This window comes from Chlamydomonas reinhardtii, chromosome 6, assembly GCF_000002595.2.
Source record: "Chlamydomonas reinhardtii strain CC-503 cw92 mt+ chromosome 6, whole genome shotgun sequence".
NCBI lineage: Eukaryota > Viridiplantae > Chlorophyta > Chlorophyceae > Chlamydomonadales > Chlamydomonadaceae > Chlamydomonas > Chlamydomonas reinhardtii.
This window is the reverse complement of record NC_057009.1, coordinates 5,120,564-5,139,868: the sequence shown is the minus strand read 5'-3', so window position 1 is coordinate 5,139,868 and position 19,305 is coordinate 5,120,564. Positions and strand designations below refer to the sequence as shown.

At 66.1% G+C, this 19,305-nt stretch overlaps 2 protein-coding genes across 2 annotated transcripts; one reads left to right on the top strand and one right to left on the bottom strand.

Annotated features, from left to right (window-relative positions):
- Position 1: 1 nt before the first annotated feature.
- On the bottom strand, positions 2-8,103 carry CHLRE_06g281250v5 (uncharacterized protein). Its single transcript, XM_043063264.1, has 17 exons — positions 7,848-8,103; positions 7,323-7,441; positions 6,840-7,045; positions 6,484-6,624; positions 6,196-6,325; positions 5,671-5,913; positions 5,184-5,409; positions 4,872-5,033; positions 4,493-4,656; positions 4,058-4,342; positions 3,730-3,841; positions 3,375-3,582; positions 2,999-3,198; positions 2,618-2,857; positions 1,832-2,403; positions 1,367-1,570; positions 2-1,127 (listed from the first exon to the last, which is right to left on the bottom strand). Exons 1-17 carry the CDS (start codon positions 7,934-7,936, stop codon positions 823-825), a joined length of 3,606 nt encoding a protein of 1,201 aa, XP_042923970.1. The 5' UTR covers positions 7,937-8,103; the 3' UTR covers positions 2-822.
- Positions 8,104-8,603: 500 nt separating this feature from the next.
- CHLRE_06g281200v5 (uncharacterized protein) lies at positions 8,604-19,258 on the top strand. Its single transcript, XM_043063263.1, has 29 exons — positions 8,604-8,981; positions 9,078-9,164; positions 9,292-10,082; positions 10,249-10,489; positions 10,712-10,835; positions 10,960-11,141; positions 11,310-11,447; positions 11,599-11,782; positions 11,972-12,411; positions 12,574-12,846; positions 13,029-13,161; positions 13,325-13,509; positions 13,719-13,924; positions 14,037-14,192; positions 14,322-14,477; positions 14,576-14,819; positions 14,920-15,164; positions 15,294-15,521; positions 15,590-15,833; positions 15,918-16,342; positions 16,458-16,584; positions 16,739-16,923; positions 17,025-17,067; positions 17,184-17,357; positions 17,492-17,598; positions 17,707-17,778; positions 17,909-17,996; positions 18,169-18,328; positions 18,463-19,258. The coding sequence occupies exons 1-29, from the start codon at positions 8,892-8,894 to the stop codon at positions 18,975-18,977; spliced, it is 6,243 nt and encodes a 2,080-aa protein (XP_042923969.1). The 5' UTR covers positions 8,604-8,891; the 3' UTR covers positions 18,978-19,258.
- Positions 19,259-19,305: the final 47 nt, after the last annotated feature.

Here is a 19,305-nt window from a genome sequence, read left to right as displayed (position 1 = left end):
TTCACAGCTACCGTACGAGCGGGCCAGGAGTTGCGTGCGTTGTCCATGGCGGGACCGGTGCAAGGCTTGGTGCACCTGCCGTTTGAGGTTTGTCAGGCCCTTTGAATTACAGTGCGCACGACCCTTGCACATGGCCGCTACGTACCATCTATCGCTCATCAGTTCCACAAAGGGGCCAGGAAGCCCCCGGCCACAATAGGCGGCCCGTGTGTAACCATAAGCATCAGTCATGCACAGATTCTTCAGCGCAAGCGTGATGCGCAAGCGTCTCTTGATTGCGTAGCCCAACCTCTTCCAGAAGTACGCCGGCCGGGTGGCTCAGGCACACACACCCGGAAGCTCGGGTTCGCAGAATGGCTTGTTGCCAAGGCACACGGCGCTATCACTGGACAGCTAGCATTTCTGTTCACACACCGCTGCCCGCAATCGCATCATGAAGGGGTTTACTCACAGCAGTCAGCGGCACATCCCCTACCAGCAATGTTTTGGATACCTCAATGAGTAGGTTCGACGCCGGGGGCGTGTTCCCGCTGCGACGTACAAGCATGGGTTTGCACGGGCTCAAACGGGGAGCAGTACAGGTCATGCATCGCCATCCCAATGTGGAGGCGGTAAAAGGACCAGCCCCATAGGTCATGCAGTTATATCATAAACAAGGATCAGGCGATTACTCGAGATGCAGCCATCATCGCTCGCCTCTCTGCTCACACGACACACTCACAAAAACGTTTCTTCTGCTCTCAATTGCTGCCTAACGTAGTCTCACCAGTCAGCACGCTCGCACGCGCGCAGGCTGCCCCGCGCGTTCGCACCGCCGCGCACTTAGTCAGTGCGCGTCTTGCCGCCGGCGGCCACCGCGCCGCCGCTCGTGCCAGCTGCCGGTGCCGCCGCCGCGCCGGCCTCCATCGCCGGGTTGCTGCGGAACAGCAGCACCGCCTTGTGGCAGTTGATGAAAGTCTGGAACCCCATGCCGGCCACACACATGGCGTAATAGAGCGTGTGGCCGAAGGCGGCGGGCTGCGTCACCACCGCCGCCGCCATGACGCCGTGCGGCAGCACGCGGCACAGCACCAGCGTCACGCGCTCCACGAGGCGGGTGGTGCGGCGCAGGGAGGTGCGGCCCATGCCTGCAGGGAGGGGCAGGGCGGTGGAAGGTGATGGATGAGAGGTTGCGATGGCGGGCACGGATGGCGCGTCAGAGGGACACACACACCCAGGCTGCACCCATTCCAGGGTACAGACATCCACTCTGCGCGCCGTAGGCACTCACGACTCATGTCTCTCAAGCCCATGCCCGACCTCCTTTCCCCTCCCTTCCTCCCCTCCCCTGCACCTCCCCTCCTTTCCTCCTGCGCCCGCCACGCACCCGCCATCTCCTGGAGCTTGCCGGACAGGAAGGCCACGGTGAAGACCTCCGAGGCCAGCGTGGCGGCCAGGAAGGGCACGCCCACGCCCTTGTAGGTGGCGGTGCCGAACAGCACCAGCAGCAGCGTGTACTGCATGATGGCCAGAGCCGTGCGCTCAAACAGCCGGGCGCGCACGCACATCCACAGGTTGAACGCGAACACGCCTGCGGGTGCGAGTGGCGGGTGGCGGGTGGCGGGTGGTGGGTTCAGGCAGGCTGGTCAGGCAATGGCGGTGTGATGGAACGCCAGAGGTTGAGGGTTTGGCCGGCGGAAGCAGGGGGGAGGGGCTGGCAGGCCATCACGAACATGAGCAACCCTAGAGCCGCCTGGAGGATTCATGTCCATGCCGAGGAGCTCTGTTTCTAAACCATCCCTGCACCGCCGCGCCGCCGCGTCGGGGAACGAAGCGCTCCTCCAGTGCTCACCGGCGGACACGGCGGTGATGATGGAGGGCAGGGTGATGTCGGCGGGCTGGTTGGTCAGCTGCAGCGCGCGCGGCTCGTGGAAGGCGTAGGCCAGCGAGGCGGCGGACACGCAGGCGCTGTACCCCAGGTGCGCGATGTCGCTGCACCACAGCGCGCGCCGCTCCGGCGTCAGGAAGCGGTAGGAGGGCACCAGCGCCTGCGACGCCACGTGCGCGGCGGCCGCCACCAGCGCCATTGCAAAGGAGGCGGCGGGCAGCAGCCACATGTGCGGCCCGCGCCCCACCAGGAGCCCAGCCAGGAAGAAGTAGAGTGCCATGAGCAGCTGCGTCACCGGGTCTGAGGGCAACTCCTGCACCAGCGCCTGGGCAGAGGTGGGCAGTAGCGAGGCCGCCAGCGGGCCGGAGGCACCGTCGGAGGTGGTGGTGGTGGTGGTGGCGGAGGTGAAGGAGGCGGCGGTGTGGCCATTGGCGGTGTGGCCGTTGATCAGCGCGCCGCCGTCCTTGACCAGCAGGATGTGATAGTTGTGGATGTAGCGCGCGTCAAAGGCAGCCTCGCAGAACACAAAGTAGAACCTGCGGGGTGAGCGAGGCGTGCGCAAGCATAGGTTTTAGCCAGCTGTGACTGAAAGAGGTCCCGTAATAACATTATGCCTGCGGCATGCTCACCAAGTGTTCCACGCGTCTTCAACCGCAGCCATGCATACGCACACGTACCACACAGCCTCGTGATCCCCGTACCCCGCCGTCACCGCCGCCCCGGCCGCCCACGGCCCGCACCCTCACTCACTTGTACTTGCGCCAGAAGCGCTCGCTGTAGCCCAGCGCCAGGATGTCGGCCTTGCGCTCCTCCCACGTCTGGCGCCAGGAGCGCAGCGTGATGGCGTAGTCGGGGCCGATGTCGTGCGTGTCGCGCACCGCCAGGCCGGTGCCGCGGCAGCAGTCGGCGATGGCGCCCAGGCTGGGCAGGTGGCCGCCGGGGAAGATGTGCTCGCGGATGAAATCCGACGTGTGGCAGTACGCCTCGTACCTGTGCGCAGCCGGGCAGGAGCGGTGGATGCGAGCGCGTGTCGACGGTTGACACACGCCATACACGCTAGACACAGCACCGCGCTGCGACGCAGTTTGCCCGCGCTGCCCCGTCCCGGGCCGCCCGTAGCCCGGCCCTCACCTCTCATCGGCGCAGCTGATGGCTTGCAGCACCGCGCGGCCGCCGGGCTTGAGCATGGTGCCGATGACGTTGAAGTAAGGGCGCAGGTGCTCGTGCCCCACCGCCTCGATCATCTCAACGCTCACCACCGCGTCGAAGCTGGCGGCGCCCAGGGTGGTGGGCGTGTCGCGGTAGTCGCAGAACAGCAGCGTGATGCGGTCCTGAGGGGCGTGCGAGGGTGGCGGGAGGGTGGCGTTGGTGCTGGTGGGTGATGGATGAGGGAGAGGGCCAAACAGACCGGTTGTGAACTAAAGGCCCGCTAGCCGCTCCTCGCCCGAACCCACCCCGCCCCGCGCCCATGACGCCCCCCTTCACATCCGCATCCGCAGCCACACACCTGCAGCCCCGCCGCCGCCACGCGCTCGGTGGCCTCCGCCAGCTGCTCCTTGCTGATGGTGATGCCGGTCCAGCGGCAGCCGGTGGTCTGCACCGCGCGGATGGCGAAGCCGCCCCAGCCGCAGCCGATCTCCAGCACGTGGTCGCTGGGCCCGATGCGCGCCTTGGCGATCAGCGTGTCGATCTTGTTCAGCTGGCTCTGGTACAGCCTGCGAGGCAGGACCCGCAGGAGGCGGTTCAGCGCGGGTCAAGACAGATAGACGTACACACCGCAACAAAAAACAAGAAGAGATCGAGACGGAGCAGCAGCAGGAGCAGGAGCGGCGGCTGGCGCCGCCGGTGCGGCGCGCACTCACGTGTCGCCGGGGCCCTTGTACACGCCGGAGGAGTAGGTGAGGGTCTCGTCCAGGAACAGCTTGTACATGGCGTTGCCGGCATCGTAGTGCTCCTCGATGTTCTTGCGGCTGCCTGCAAATCAAAAGAGGCGGACTGGGTTGGTAAGCAGGACCCGTTCAAGTCAGGGGAACCACACGCAGCAGACGCCTGCCAATGCAATACACCTTCCGCCCCGCCCCACATGCTGCCCACAGAACTCCACCGCTGCCCCGCCCGACGTCGCCGCCCTGACGAACCTATTTGAAACCCTCTACGACCCTGCGCCCTCCCCGTTGCGCACGCACGCACCCTGGATGGTGTTGGGGCGCTGCAGGTGCGACAGGTACAGCAGCCGCTCGCCGACCCAGTTGATGAGGCCCAGGTGGCCGCGCTCCTGCTCGGCGCGCACGGCATTGGCGGTCACCACCGCCATGAAGCCGCCCAGCCCCTCGAAGCCGCCCAGCACCTCGTAGTCGCCGTCCATGTAGGCCTCGCCCATGCCCACGTCGTGGCGCAGCACGATCTTGCGGAAGAAGTCCATGTTGTACACGCGCACCGTGCACTTGAGGTCGGGCCGCCCGCGCCACTCCTCGCCTGGGGAGCGAGCGGATGGCATGGGGGCAGCTGAGATTTTCCTGAGACGGCACCGCAAGAGCTGACGCGTAATAAGCCCATCTTATGAATGATGAGTTGCTGTACCCAAGACTGACCCAAATCCGAAGAGTATGCGTTCTGCTCTCTCACCCTTGGGCACGGGCGCGGCGATGGTGTCCTCGGAGCCGTAGTTGAGCTCCTGGCCGGTGGGCAGGATGAGGCGCAAGCGGCCCTGGTTGAACACGGAGCGGGCGTACTTGTCGAACAGGCTCATGTACAGGCCCTGCATGGCCGACACCTTGGGGCTGGTGGCCCTGTGGCGGGAGGGGTGGGAACGAAGCGACGACACGCCACGGGGACAATGCAAGTCAGCGTTGTTTACCTCCCGCCTTTGGGACTGCCTTGCAGGGTTGCTGTGATGGTCTTCTAGCTTCACACCAGACTCCGCATCGGCCGTGGGCTGCCTTCCAGAACACATGCTCCTTCTCCCCCTCCCCAGCTGCACCTTCGCCCTGCAGCCTGCACCCACCTGGGCACCCAGGGCAGGCTGCCGCCCATGGCCTCCACCACCGCCACTGCGGAGCGGATGCCGTCCTCGTGGAAGCCGTAGCCCGCCCAGGCGCCCGCGTAGTAGGTGCCGCGGTGGCCCTGCAGCTGCGGCAGCTGAGCCTGAGCGGCCACAGAGGCGGCACTGCGCACGGAGGGAGGGGCGGCACAGGAAGGAGACGTATCTTCAGGATCGCAAGGGGCCCGCGCCCAGCACTGGCCCCGTTCCCGCCAGCTCTGCAACCGCAAGCCCTGCGACCGCTAGCCCCCAGCTGCCGCCCACACGCCCGCCCACCTGAACACGGGGTGCGCCAGCTTCAGGCGGCGGATGACTGTGTCGGGCGCGGGCGGGGTGATGGGGTTGAGCGTCACAAACAGGTTGGGCGCGCCGGGCGGCAGCTCCTGCAGCCTGTTGACCCAGTAGGACACGCACACGGCCGAGGTGTCGGCCTGCGGGCTGCTGGTGCCCAGGAAGTTCCAGGATGACCAGGTCTTGCGGTTCACGGGCATCTGGGAAGGGTCTGCGGGCAGCGCAGGGAGGTTGCGCGGGCGGGGCGAGCAGGGATATGGGCAACCAGAAGGCGTGGGGACGTTGGGGGTGCGCAGCCACATGATCGAACCACCCGTGACGTGGGATGTGGGCCACACGAACGCCCAAACCACCCACCTTCCATCACATCCGTTGCTGCCCCCTGCGCCACTTCAACGAGAGCCTTGCCCGCCAGCAGCACGTGCGCTGCGGGCGCCCCGCAGCACCCCACCCCGCCCACCCAGCCACCCACCGGTGTGCAGCCACACGTCGTTGTCGTTGTAGGGCACGGCGCCTAGCACCTCCCTCTCCGGCGCGTCCGCGTCCTCGCCCAGCAGCCGCAGCGTGATGTCGCTGTGCGTGGCGAACACCACCGCGTCGAACTGCTCGCCAGCCGCGGCGGGGCCGGTGGCCGTGTACACCGTCACGGGCTCGCCGGCGGCGCGGCCGCGCAACACCCGGGTGACGGGCGTGGACGTGCGCACGTCCGGCAGCTCTGTGAATAAGGGAGCAGCCGATGTGGGTTACAGGCGTGGCAGGCAAGGCGCTGACAGGCAACGACTGACCCGAGGGGAGATCCTCAGGTAGCATCCGTCGCTCAGTCGTGTCCCTCCAACAGCCCTCCGCGTCCTCCTGTCAGTCCAGCTTGCGCCTCCCCTCTCAGCCCCGTCGCAGTGGGATGCTCCGTTGACAAACCCTCCATCTACACCTGCACCCTGGCCCTCTCGGGTTGCGGACTTCCTACCCTTCCTCCCGCATACCCGCTAGCTGCCCCCACCTGAGCACACGCGGTCCACGTACACCTTGCTGCGCCCGCGCACCACGCGCCACAGCGGGCGCTGGAAGATGTCCAACAGGTGGTGGTTCACCCAGAAGCGAATCAGCATCACCACAGGGAACGCCAGGACCTGGGCAAGACACGGGCGGAAAACGGGTACCTGGGTGTTGGCGCAACCTGCTAGACATGGCGCACCCACCCCACATCGCATATTCCCCGGCCCCGGCTACGGCTCGCTGCCATTCCCCTTTGCTGCACCCCAGTCGCCGCCCGTTCCACCGGCCGCACCTGTGCGTTGGGCACACTCCACACCGCGGCGCACATGGGCACTACGTATGCGTTGGTGAAGGCGGCGCTGTAGCGGTTGGCCTTCAGGTACTCGGCTAGCGTCATGTCCCGGTAGATGTGCGCGTTGGCGGGCTCCAGGACCTGGACCAGGAGGGGGGCGGGCCGGGCGGGAGCCGTCACGTCAGCGGGCCCCGCACGTCCCGACTTCCAGGGCCTTTGCCTACCCGCATGCCTGCCTACGCCCGTTCGCCTCCCCCCGTGCAGCGCTACCGCCACCGCTGCCCCCTGCCACGGCCTGCCACCAACCCGCGCCACCTCCTGCCCAGCCTCCCTGGCCGCCACACCGCCCCGCACACCTTGGGCGCCTCCTTGCCGAAGCGCACCACGTCCCGGAGCATGCCCATGAAGGACGGGCTGGCCAGGTTGGAACGCTGCGCAAAGATGGTGTCCAGGTTGTCGCTGCCCCACTCCAGCTTGCCGCCGTCCAGCGACAGCGCGAAGCTCATGTCGGACGGCTGCGTGTCCACACCCAGGCACTCCAGGAAGCCCATGAAGTGAGGGTCTGTGGTATGAGCGTGGGGCGCCATTGCGTGTGAGTATGCAAGGGAGACGTGTGGTGCGCCAGCAGTGCCCACTCCAGCGTGCTGCATTGATCTGCATTGATCTGCATACCTCTTTGGCGCTTGCTGGGGGCAGGCTGGGGACAGGCCTCACAGACTGACTTACACTGCGCCAGTTTGACCCGCAAAGCCTCATCCCGCAGGCATCCCACAGCTGGCAGCCACCCAAACCGCCTCCCGCTGCACGGCCCCCGTGGCTGCACGGAGCCACGGACTCACATGTGGTGAGGTTGCAGACCTGGAAGCCCAGGTCCACCGGGTAGGGCGAGGTGTGGTCGGTCAGCGTGTGGCCGCCGCATGTGGCCTCGCTCTCAAGCAGGGTGACGCGCGCACCATTCCTGTTTTACACAGGGCACACCGTACAGGGCATTCTATGTGCATGGCGATATGGTTGCACTACAGAAGAGGGATGTGAGGCATGGTGTATGCAGGGGCTGCCATAGCGCTGCGGGAGCTCGGGAAGAGCATACCGCAAGCGCGGGCGTGCGAGCGGGTCAGGGTTTACACCGAACCGGCCGACCGCCGTCGGGCATGTACCTTGTGGGGCTGCGGGCTAGTTGGATGCATACCAATATGCAGTTCCAATACACCGGTGCGGCGGTTTGGGTGCACTTGGGTTACACCCGTGCGTAGCCACAAGGTCCGCAATCGCGATTGGTTTAGGCGGGTTGCACGCGGCCGGCAATCAGCACCCCTGATTTGTTATCAGTACACCATACTTGTGAAAACTACATTGTTGCTCACCTGTGAAGCAGCCATGCGGCGGAGAGGCCAGAAATTCCTGAGCCAACGACGCAAACCTTCTTCTCGCGTAGCTCGCCGCCAGCCGCCATGTTGCAATTATGGGTAGTATCAGAGGTATTAACCGCTAAATTCAGTCGAGTTACACAGGGCCCGGTTGAGGGCTTTGACAAACGGTCTCAGTGCAAGTGCAAGTTTCTACTGCTCAACGGCTTGCCCACAAGCCCAAATAAGTATGACTTGAAACGGGCGACAATGTATCAAGATTAGCCACCTTCAGCGGACATATTCGGCTCTCGTCCGGATGAGGCCAGGGGTTACACCGTTTACGCCGCATTGCCCCACAATCATTGCCCCGGCACGCCAACGCCCGATGACCCCTCCGCCCAAGCTTAGCACCTACCAATGTAAGCCTGCGTTGTCTCAAGGACTGTGTGCAGCTGCCGGGGTAAAGCTTGCCCTTCCAGGCAGGCAAGGCGGCAACGCCTAGCTGCACCTGTGCATGCTGGTCCCAGCTTTAACAGGAGCTAGTAACATGAGCGACAGAGCATGTCCACCTGGTTGCAATACCCACACTGCAATCATCGAGGGTAAGGGATAGTGCATGTATGAAAGGGAGAGGACAAGCCGTGCTGGGATGGCCCAGGGCGGGACAGCGTTGGGCTGTTGAGCAGGTGGCCAAAGGCCGGCGCAAGGACGGGGAGTACATGTGGGCCCTCGCAATACGTGCACCTATAAACGACAGCACATGCATCCTAGCACAACTCAGCAAGCGTTGTAAATCGCACGCGTAGACAAAACATGTTCGCCCTCGATCCAAGCGCGGAACTCAACCTGAACTTACCCAAAGTGCGCGCAGTCGTCGCATACAAGTGCTTAGGCGAACTTGCGGTATTGTAGCTTACCCCGGCTTACTGGCCATTGTGCATACTGCGACAGACGGCTCTAGACTGCGCTGGTGCCTATCCGGCGCTCTCGTTTGCAGAATTTCATGTTGCCGAGGCAATGATGACAGAAAGTCAAAGGGAATAAGCCAGGGAGGCAATAATGGAGTTCACGCCCCCGAAACAGCTGCGCGAGCGCGAGCCAGCGACGCCCGCAGCAACTGTCCTAAGGCTAATTGCATACGGAGGCGAGGTAAGGTTCTGGCAACTCAAAACGGCGAGCATGTACGCTGCGGCAAGCCGCTACGCCGCGACCAATTCACTGTAACATTCAACCGCAACACTGCAGAGACCGGTTTGCGCACTGGGCAGCTGCACGACTGGCTCATCCAAGGAATCATTATTGCAGCTGCTCAATGACACGGACCTTGACCGAGTGAGTTGCCAGGAGTTGGGGTTGAGTCGCCCGGAGTTGCATGCGGAGAGGAAGCTGGAGGGAGTGGCTGTAGCGATTCCAAGCCCAGAACAGATAGTGAATCTATACCCTTACTTGCTCTAAACAGGTTATCACGCTTGAGAAGGCACCGACATGCGTCCGCTTGGTCGACCCGGCTAGCGGAGCCGTGCTCGCCGTCGAGGGGTCGCTGGATGTGCCCCGCCGCAGCAGCCGCACACTGCGGGTGACCTGGCACGCGACGGGGCCCGGAGCGCTGTGTGAGGCCCTGCGCTGGCGCATGACGGACGGGGCCCGGCAGGCTCGGCTTGAGGTGCGGCTGCAGGGCACGGCCACGGACCCACCCCTGCCGGCAAAGGCAGGGGCGCGGGCATCGGGCGCGGCCGCCTCGCTCCGCCCAGGACCCATCGCCTCCACTTCGGGGTCCATGGGACCGCCCAGCAGTAGGCCCGCAGCGCCTGCTGGCAAGGTGCCGCCGCGGGCGTTGTCGCTTGTCCGGCCCCAGGTGCCTGTGGCTGCCGCACCCCAGCTCGCCAACGGGAGCTCTGCCAGCAGTGGCGGCGAAGCAGTGCCGGCTCAACCTGCGCCCGCAGCCTCAGCCCCAGCCTCAGCTGCAGCAGCACCCGCAGCAGCACCCACAGCAGTACCTGCTGCGTCCAAGGCGCCCTACCCTGGCGTGCCCCGGACGTCGGGCATGCTGGACCCGTCCGCGCTGTCGGCGGCAGCAAACGTCAAGCTGCCCGCCACGCCGCTGGCAGCCAGCCCGTTGCTGAACAACGGTGGCCGCGCCCCGGTGCGGCTGGTGACGCCGCACCGCGCCGGCGCCGGCAGCCCCAACGTGCGCGGTGTGGCACTGGCAGCTGACGGTGGCGGCCGGACCCTGGACTTCCGCCGCGTTGGGTGAGGGCCTTGTGGTTGCGGGGTGGCGATGAAGGCTGCAGGTGGCACATGCCGTCGTGCGGGAATGCAGTAAGGCCGGGAGTGAACCTCGCATGGCATGCGGATAGATATATGCTTGCATGATATTGGGCTGACCTGCGCCCTGCATATACACCGTGTGCCCCAGGAGCGCTGAAGCCAAGCGCGAACGCGGCCTCATCTCCTGGCTCAACAGCGAAGTGGCCACTGTGGAGGCCGCCTCGGCCGGCCTGGACAGCGGCTGCACCACGGGCGTGGGGGTGCGGCGGCTGCTGGGCGAGGTGGGCGGCAAGGCCTACCTGTACTTCAAGCGCGATGCGTCCTTTGCGGCGGCGGCGGCCAAGGTGGAGTCCAAGATTGCCGCCCGGCACCTGGCGCTGAAGGACGTGGTGCGCGGGGCGGATGGGTGGGGTGCGATCATTGCGGGAGCTGACCAGGATGGTGGTAGCTGTGCCCACGGACGGCGGGCGTTGTTTTAGCCATTCCCGTTGGGGGCGAGGCGAAAAGGGGCGAGCGTGTCATCCATATGATGCTCGATGCGTCCTTGCTAGTCGGCAACGACAAACGACGTGCTTATCCACACGCTGACATCCACCCTGCCCCGCCTGCAGGAGTCCACCCTGAGCGACGTGCACCGGCGCAAAGAGGCGCTGGCGGTGCTGACGGCCTACCACCCCTTCTGGCTGGCGGTGGGGCTGCAGACGGTGCTGGGCAAGGCGCTGGTGCTGTCGCCAGGTGCGTTGGATCTGGGAGGGACATTGCCTGGCTACCGCATTGCATCCAGGGAGCACCCCAGCCGCGAACACATGGTTACACTGCTAACACTGCGCTGGCAATGGGCACGCCGACACGCCGACAGGCAACATGCTGGCGCTGATGAGGCCGCCCGGCAGTAGCAGTAGCAGTGGCGGTGCGGGTGCGGGTGCGGGTGCGGTGGAGGTGCCGGCCTTCCTGCGCGCCTACCTGTCCGACCACCTGCTGGCAGACCCCGAGCTGGCGGCGGCGTACCGGGGGGCCGCATACAAGACGCCCGAGTACTGGGTGAGCGGAATGCGGAGAAAGCCTGGCGCTTGCGGGGGCCGATGACCTGGGGAAAGAGCAAGCAGGAACTGCGGGACGGGCCTTGTGCAGGGCACTGTAGCTCACTAACACAACGTTGTGCTTTGGAGCACCATCTCACGGTGTCTCCACATGCATGGCGCTGTGCAGGAGGCTCTGGGCCCCCGTGTGCTGGGCCGCGTGCTGCTGCTGGTGCTGCTGCTGGACCGACTGGCGCAGCGGCCCGACCTGCCCGCCGGCACACCCTCGCTGTTCAGGCAGGAGGCGGCTATCAAGACGTCGGAGCAGGTGGGTGTCGACTTGCGTTGCGGACGCGGGGGACTTGCCACCACACCGCTTCACTGCCTCCGTGCCTCCGTGCCTGCTGCTTGCCAGTCGCGAATGATATGTCCTTCAAGCAACGTTTTCCCCTTCCCGTTGTGCGGCGCTGTACCGGCAGGTGCTGCTGGAGTTCCTGCAGCCGCGGCTGGCGGGCGCGGGCGACGTGCGGCACCAGCTCCGGGCCATGGGCTACGTGGCGGAGTACGTGCAGCACGCGCGCGACGAGGCGGACTTCCGGGTGGCCAAGCCGTCCGACCTGCGGGACGGCACCCGGCTGGCCAAGCTGCTGGACAACCTGCGCAGTGAGTGGCGGCGGCAGTGGTGGTGGTGGCGGCGGTGGTGGCGGTGGTGATGGCGGTGGCGGCGGCAGTGCGGTGGAGTGGTTGGTGTTTTGGAGGGGAGGGAGACAGGGAGCGAGGTATTACGGCAGGCTATGCTGCGTGCGCTTGAGCTATGCACTGTGCACCGCCGTAATGCTACTGCCATCGCAGAGAAAGCGCAATCACATGGGGGCGCCGCCGCTAATGGCAACGCTGCCGGCCTCTCCGCACAACCCAGCAGTGCCAGCGTCGCGTCCTCCTCCGGTATCAGCGCGCGGTTGCTGGGCACCGGAGCCGCAGGCGGCCCTGGCGCCGTCGGTGCCAGCCGGCTGCCCTCGCCGCACGAGGACCTGCTGCCTACCATGGCCTTCCCGCAGCACACCGGCCGGCCGCTGGACGAAACCAACATGCGTAACAACTGCCTGCGGTTGGCGCGGGCTCTGCAGGCGCACGGCGTCAGCCTGCAGGGCGTGGCGGCGGCCGCCGGGCCGGCGGCGGGGCCGCGTGATGGCGGCTCGGAGGGCGTGGCAAAGACGGTGGCGGAGGGGCTGCTGCGGCTGGACCAGCGCATCACGCTGGGGGTGCTGTGGCAGATGGCCATGCACTTCAAGGTGCGTGCGTGCCAGGCTGGGCTCGGGAGCAGGAGGCGAGGCACGCGTGCGGGAGGCGCGGGCAGGTTGATCTGCCGCCTACCTCTGCACAGACGAGAGCGGGCCTGAAGGGCCGCCTATCACATGAGGGTGCCTAAGATCCGTTATGTTTCCCTGCTGCAGCTGCGCAAGCATGTGGACGTCAAGACGCTGGAGCGCGAGGCCGCCCGCCTGCGCCGCGCAGCCGCCGCCGGTGCCTCCTCCTCTGACACGCCTGCTGCCGCCTCGGCCTCTTCCTCTGCCTCTGCGGGCGACGATGCTGTGCTGCTGCGCTACTTCAACGACCCCGCCAGCCAGGCGCTGCTGCAGTGGGTGCGGGCGGCCTGCGCGCTGCACGGCGTGGGCGTGGACAACTTCACCTGGAGCCTGGCGGACGGCCGCGCGCTGTGCTACCTGGTGAGCGGCTGGGAACACAGGGGGATTAGGGCTGGTGGGTGCTATGTCGGGCCAGGGTGCTAGCTGGTGGAATAGGGCGGATGGAGCGTGGGGAGAGCTGGTAGGTGTGAAGGGGCTTGTGGAAGCTGTAGCTGGATAGCCGCAGTGTCGCTGCCGTACACACTGTGTCGCCTATCGCACAGGTGCACACTTACCTGCCCGAGGCGCTGCCCAAGAGCCGCATCAGTGTGCCCGACACGCCCGCCACGACCGACGAGATGGCGCGACTCACCGGCGGCACCGAGTACGTCAAGCTGGAGACGCTCAAGGCCAACGGTGAGCGCATGCAACAGGCGTGCCTTGCCGCGTCGCTGCCGCCGTCGCCACGGCGTCGCTGCTGTTAGCAGGCGCTCATTGCAGCGCCGACGCATACTTGACCGCAGCACCCCATGCTTCTTAAGGTACCAAAGCACGGTACTCGCCACCATACAAACCGCAGGCTGGTCTGCGGTGTACGAGATGGGCGGTGTCATCCACGACGACGGCCTGGCGGCCGCCTACAAGGCCGCGGTGGCCGCCAACTTCCGCGCCCTGCACGCGGCGGGCGATGCGCTGGGCCTGCCGGCGCTGCTGGGCGCCGAGGACTACCTGGAGGACGGCCCGGACGAGCTGGCGGCCATACTGGTGCGCGTGAGGGGCGGCGGATACCGCAGGGGCTGCGGGGGCCTAGGGCTGCGGGCGGCGGGGCGGGCTGCTGCGGGCGGCGGGGCTGCTGCGGGCGGCGGGAGTGCGGGCCTGCCGCTGGCTGCATGGGTGGGTCAGCACCAGCATAGCAACGGATGCTTTGACTTGCTGTACGCGCCGGCGCTCAACCACCCCGTCACCCTGTGCAGTACGTGGCGCTGCTGGGCGAGGCGCTGATGAAGCTGACGTCCGAGCGCCGCGCCGGCTACGTGATCATGGAGTACCTGCGCCGCCGCCTGTGCTGGCGCCCCAGCTACATGCGCGCCGCGCTGCAGCGCTACAAGGAGGGGCTGCGGCGCAGCACCGCCGCCGCCACCATCCAGGCCACGTGGCGCATGGCCAAGCAACGGCGCAGGTGCGCACAGCGCCAAGGGCAAAGGCAGCATGACCCCATCCGTCGTGTTGCGAGCCTGCCTCTGCTGAGTAGAGTGATGAATTGTTCCACGTTGCCTTGTATGATGGTACAGGTTCCTGCAGCTACAGCAGGCTGCATGTGTACTTCAAGCCTTCGCACGGCGGCGGCTGGCGTCCCGACAAGTGCAGCAACTGCGGCAGCTGGCACGGCAAGAGGCCGCCGCCACTGTCATCCAGGCGCACGTGCGCCGCCACCTCACGCAGAAGAAGTGAGTGGTGGGGTCATCTAGGATGCACCTGCATGTGGTAATTACTCGGCGCGCACGTGGTTTCCTGGCATGAACACTCAGACAGTGTACGCGCAGTTCGCTGAATCTGTTGTATCCTGGTACTTGCAGGTTCTCGCATGAGATTCGGGCAGCACGGCGTGAGATAGCGGCCGCAACCATCCAGGCAGTATGGCGTGGACACTGCCAGCGCAGCCGCTACCTGGCGGCCCGGGATGCTGCGGTCAAGGTGCAGGCGTGCGTGCGCATGCACCAGGCGCAAATGAGGTAACTAAGCGTAACACCCTTGCGGAACAAGTCGTGCCTGTATTGCTTCATGAAAGCAAGGATGCACTAAAACCTTGCTAATTATGTGATTTGTCCAGGTTCCTGGTCCAGCGGCAAGCCGCCGTCGCCGTCCAGGCCGCATGGCGATCGCACCAGGCCCGCACCGCCTACCTGCAGCAGCAGGAGGCGGCGGTGATCATTCAGGCGGCATGGCGGAGCGTAGTAGCGCAGCGGCAGCTGGCGGCGGCACGGTCTCGTGTGCTGCTGATCCAGGCACACGTGCGCGGCATGCAGGCCCGCCGGCTTGTGCAGAAGCGCCTGCAGAGCCTGGTTCACATCCAGGTCGGTCACTGGGCCCCCTCGACATCAAGCTGAGAAGCTGCGTGACATTCACTTATCGGACGTGCCATCTATAGCATTTTACCTTTGGTGTTTGTTGCAGGCTTGCTGGCGTGCGGAGCAGGCACGGCGCCAAGTTGCCGCACTGCGCGCCCAGCAACGCTCCGAGCAAGAGCACCGCTCTGCGGCGCTGCTGCAAGCGGTCGTGCGCGGCCACCAGCTGCGGCGGCAGGTTGCAGCTCAGCACCGGGCGGCGACTGTGGCGCAGGCGTGGTGGCGCATGGTGCAGGCCCGGCGCGATTTCCTTGCCGCGCGCCAGGCGGCAGTGTCGATTCAGTCTGCCTTCAGGTTCGTGCCTCGCAAGCACATGTGCCATGTCTCCCATCATGCTTCGGCAACTGTTGCCTCCTGTGATCCCGTAATGGCGCGCATCTTTAGTGCGCTGTATGACGTCACCGCGCCCCACTACGGCTGCAGGGGCTTTGCGATGCGGCAGCAGCTGGCGCAGCACCACGCCGCCGCCACAGCCGTGCAGTGCGCCTGGCGCCGCCACTCTGCCATGGGGCAGCTGCGGACGGCGCGTTCTGCGGCCGTGGCCATCCAGGCAGCCTGGCGCAGCCACTGCCAGCGCAGCCGCTACCTGGCGGCCCGGGATGCTGCGGTCAAGGTACAGGCGTGTGTGCGCATGCACCAGGCGCAGAAGCGGTAGGTTCCTGCGTACACCCATGCCTGTTGAGGTTGAGGTAACACAGCCGTGTTCGCTTGGCCTGCAGGTTCCTGGTCCAGCGGCAAGCCGCCGTCGCCATCCAGGCCGCATGGCGATCGCACCAGGCCCGCACCGCCTACCTGCAGCAGCAGGAGGCGGCGGTGATCATTCAGGCGGCATGGCGAAGCGTGGTGGCGCAGCGGCAGCTGGCGGCGGCGCGGTCTCGTGTGCTGCTGATCCAGGCACACGTGCGCGGCATGCAGGCCCGCCGGCTCGTGCAGAGGCGCCTGCAGAGCCTGGTTCACATCCAGGTAGCCTGCGGCACTGGGGGAGTACTGCCTGGCTGATGCATTTCGACATGGCATGCTGAGATCCACTTCTTGCATATCCTGCAGACTTGCTGGCGTGCGGAGCAGGCACGGCGCCAAGTCGCCGCACTGCGCGCCCAGCAACGCTCCGAGCAAGAGCACCGCTCTGCGGCGCTGCTGCAGGCGGTCGTGCGCGGCCACCAGCTGCGGCGGCAGGTTGCAGGTCAGCACCGGGCGGCGACTGTGGTGCAGGCGTGGTGGCGCATGGTGCAGGCCCGGCGCGAGTACACCAAGCTGCAAGACATCACGGTGCGGCTGCAGGCGCTGGCCCGCGGCGCCCTGGCACGGCAGCGGCACGCCGCGGTGCGGCAGGCTGCAGGCGTCATGCAGCGGACCTGGCGCATGCGGCTGGCATGCCGCGCCTTCAGGCAGGCGACAGAGGCGTTTTGGGCGCGGGAGCAGCAGAAGCAAGCCGAGATCCTCATGGAGATCAGCCGCCAGTACATGCGCGGGTGAGCTGCGGTTTGGCTAATGATGCATTGATGCATGAATTCCCTCAATCATGCATGATGCGACATGCTACTTACGATGGTGCCGCCACCCCATCTCCCTCACCGGTTCCTGCAGTGTATCGGCCGCCATGCGCATCCAGGCCCACTGGCGCGGCTACCAGGCGCGCAAGGCCTTCGCGCCGGTGTGGCGGGAACACAGGGACAGCCAGCGCGAGCGACAGGCCGCCCTCGCCATTCAGACGGTGAGTACCTGCCTAGCCGGCCCCACATCGTGTTGGCGTGTTAGTCCTGAGCTAAACATTGTCTGCAATGCACATGGAATGGCCTCAGTCCCTTGGCACGAACGCTGAGCCTGGCAAACCCTTCTCCCACGCCGACATGTGTGCCCTTACACAGGCATGGCGCAGCTACACCGCCCGCCGCGACTACTGCCGCCAGCGCGAGGCGCTGCGGGTGATCGGCGCCGTGCTGGTGCCGCTGCACCGGGCGCGGCGCGAGCTGCGGCGGCGGCGGGACGCCCACCAAGTGCAGCTGCGGGCGGTGCTGGCCATCCAGGCCGGCGTGCGCATGTGGCTGGCGCGGTAAGTCGCTGCATTGCAGCTGCGCGCATATTACCTGCAATGCTGCATTGTACGCATGCCTTCCCCTACTTGTGTTGATCCGCAACCTACCCACCTCGCAGGCGGCGGCTCGAGTCTGCTGTGCAGGCGGCGGTCCAAATCCAGGTCAGTTTGCTACGCCTTCAACCTTGCCACCTGGGTAGATGTCATCGTGCATTCCCCTCACCCACCAGCGGCCCTACCAATGGCTCACACCCATCACCTATCTACACCCGCCCCAGGCCGCCTGGCGTGGCTACGCTGTGCGCAAGCGGGACGGCCGGGCCAAGCGCGAGGCGCGGCGGCGGCTGCAGGCGGCGGCGGCAGACGCGCGCCGCTCCCCAAGCCGGCAGATCGGCAACCGGGCGCGCGAGGCGCTGGAGCTGCTGTTGCGCAACAACAAGAACCTGGTGCAGGTGCGGCCTTCGGCAGTTGGTTGCAGGTGGCGGCTTGGACGGCCTACTGGGCCGCAGCGTGTGCTATTTGGCAGCTACGGCGGTCTGCAGTTGATAACTGCTGTCTGCACGCACTGCACTGTTGTGGCGTGCAGGTTATGCAGGCGGTGCAGGTGATTGAAACGGCAACGCGCTACAGCCGGGACTGCTGCAAGCTCATCGCGCGGAACGAGGGCGTTACCGCACTACTGCGCTTCATGCGGTAGGTGCAGGGCCCAAGCCCAAGCAGAGCGCCAGGGATGCACTGAGTCCCGCATCCCCCTGTTTGGCTCACCCCGGCAACTATGTCCACATCTTCTCCTTCGGACAGGGGCCTCAACCGCAGCAAGCCGCACATCGACGTACTCAACCGCACGCTCAACGTGCTGCTCAACATCTGCCGGTAAGGCCGCTGCCCTTGCATACGGCATTTCCGTTTGGGCTGGCCTTGGTGGCCTTGGCCTGCACTCCACACCACAAGCCTGCCCGTCAACGTCTTGCGATCCCATGGTCCGGGTCCTGTCCGTCTCCAGGTACGACGACCTGCTGCCTGACGTGTACCACTCGGAGGAGTGCCTCACCGTGCTGAGCGAGCGGCTGCAGTTCTTCCGCGACACCGAGGTGCGGGCGGGCGGCGGGGGGGGGAGCACAGGCGCCATGCATGTGGGAGGTTGGTGTGACAGCCCGAGTCAGTGGGGGATCGGGCTTCCGAACATGGGGCAGGAGGCAAACCAAGTGGGGTGTGGTAGGCCTCAAGTTGTGTGTGTACCGCGGCATGCCTTTCCCGCCGCAGGAGGTGTTCAACCCCACGGTGGCGGTGCTGCAGCGCCTGACCAGCCCGCCGGAGCTGGCTGGGGACGTGCAGCCGGCGGTGCGGCACAAGTGGGAGGGCATCCACCAGGTGCAGTTCCGCAAGGCCGACATGGAGCGCAAATACCTGGAGCGACTGGAGGGTGAGTGCCGTGTAGTGGGGGTCGCCGAGGCGTGTTGCGATGCCTGTGCCACTCGTGGGCGTCCACTGCAAGCACATGCCGGACGCACGTAAATGTGGGCGTATGACCAACATGTCTGGTTAATGCTCCGGCAGGCGACAAGGGCAGCGACGTGTCGGCGCGCGAGGCCACGCGGCGGCTGCTGGTGCTGCAGCAGCAGGTGGCGGCGCTGGACATCCTAATTGGCCGGGTGGCGGCGGCGGCGGGCGAGGCGGGCGGCGCCGGCGGCGGCCCTGACACCGGCCCCGACGTGCACCAGGGAACGGACAAGGACCAGCGCGCGCCGGCGCAGGAGAAGGAGCGGGACACGCTGGTGCGGCGACAGGTGCTGGCAGCGGCGGGCAGTGCGGCGCTTGTGCAGGGCGCGCCGGCGGGGGCGGGGGCAGGTGCTGCGGCGGCGCTGGGCCCAGCGCCCATCCCGGGCCTGAAAAACACCATCGTCAAGACTGTGGTGCAGCGGCTGGCTGCAACCAATGCCGCGCCCGGGACCTCAGCTGCGGCGGCTGGCGTAAAGCGCCCTGCCGCGGTGGGTGGCGCCGTCAGCTCGTCGCCCGGACAGGCGGGCGCAGGCAAGACCAGCGCCTCCGCGTACGGCCAGCGCCGCACGTAGCAGATGGCGGGCGTGGTGGCAGAGGCGCATGGGAAATGAGAGGCAGGAATGCACCGCTGCGAGAAGCTGTACAGGTATTAGCGCGATACGGGGGTATGCAGGTATTAGCGCGACGCTTTAGAGGCATGCGGTTTGCCTCGCACCAATTGATGCGACCAGTTGGCGAACTGTGACAGCAAGAGTGCGCAATTTGACATGGAGGATGGGCCAGCCCGGCGTCGTTGGCACGAACCCATTTGCCTGAAACGGTACAAAGGGCGGCCATGTAAATACTTGAATCCAAGAGTGTTGTTTGCTTTCCGGCACCTGTGAACAACCTGCTGAGGGA

Bases quoted from the DNA above. Each gene is read 5' to 3' on its own strand.
- CHLRE_06g281250v5 (XM_043063264.1), bottom strand. From the start codon at position 7,936: ATGGCGGCTGGCGGCGAGCTACGCGAGAAGAAGGTTTGCGTCGTTGGC. The intron at 5,914-6,195 runs GTGGGGGCAGCT...CCTTATTCACAG, and splicing joins CGTGGACCGCGTGTGCTCAG to AGCTGCCGGACGTGCGCACG. The intron at 2,404-2,617 runs GTGAGTGAGGGT...CTCACCCCGCAG, and splicing joins CGCTTCTGGCGCAAGTACAA to GTTCTACTTTGTGTTCTGCG.
- CHLRE_06g281200v5 (XM_043063263.1), top strand. From the start codon at position 8,892: ATGGAGTTCACGCCCCCGAAACAGCTGCGCGAGCGCGAGCCAGCGACG. The intron at 8,982-9,077 runs GTAAGGTTCTGG...GCAACACTGCAG, and splicing joins TAATTGCATACGGAGGCGAG to AGACCGGTTTGCGCACTGGG. The intron at 11,448-11,598 runs GTGGGTGTCGAC...CTGTACCGGCAG, and splicing joins CTATCAAGACGTCGGAGCAG to GTGCTGCTGGAGTTCCTGCA.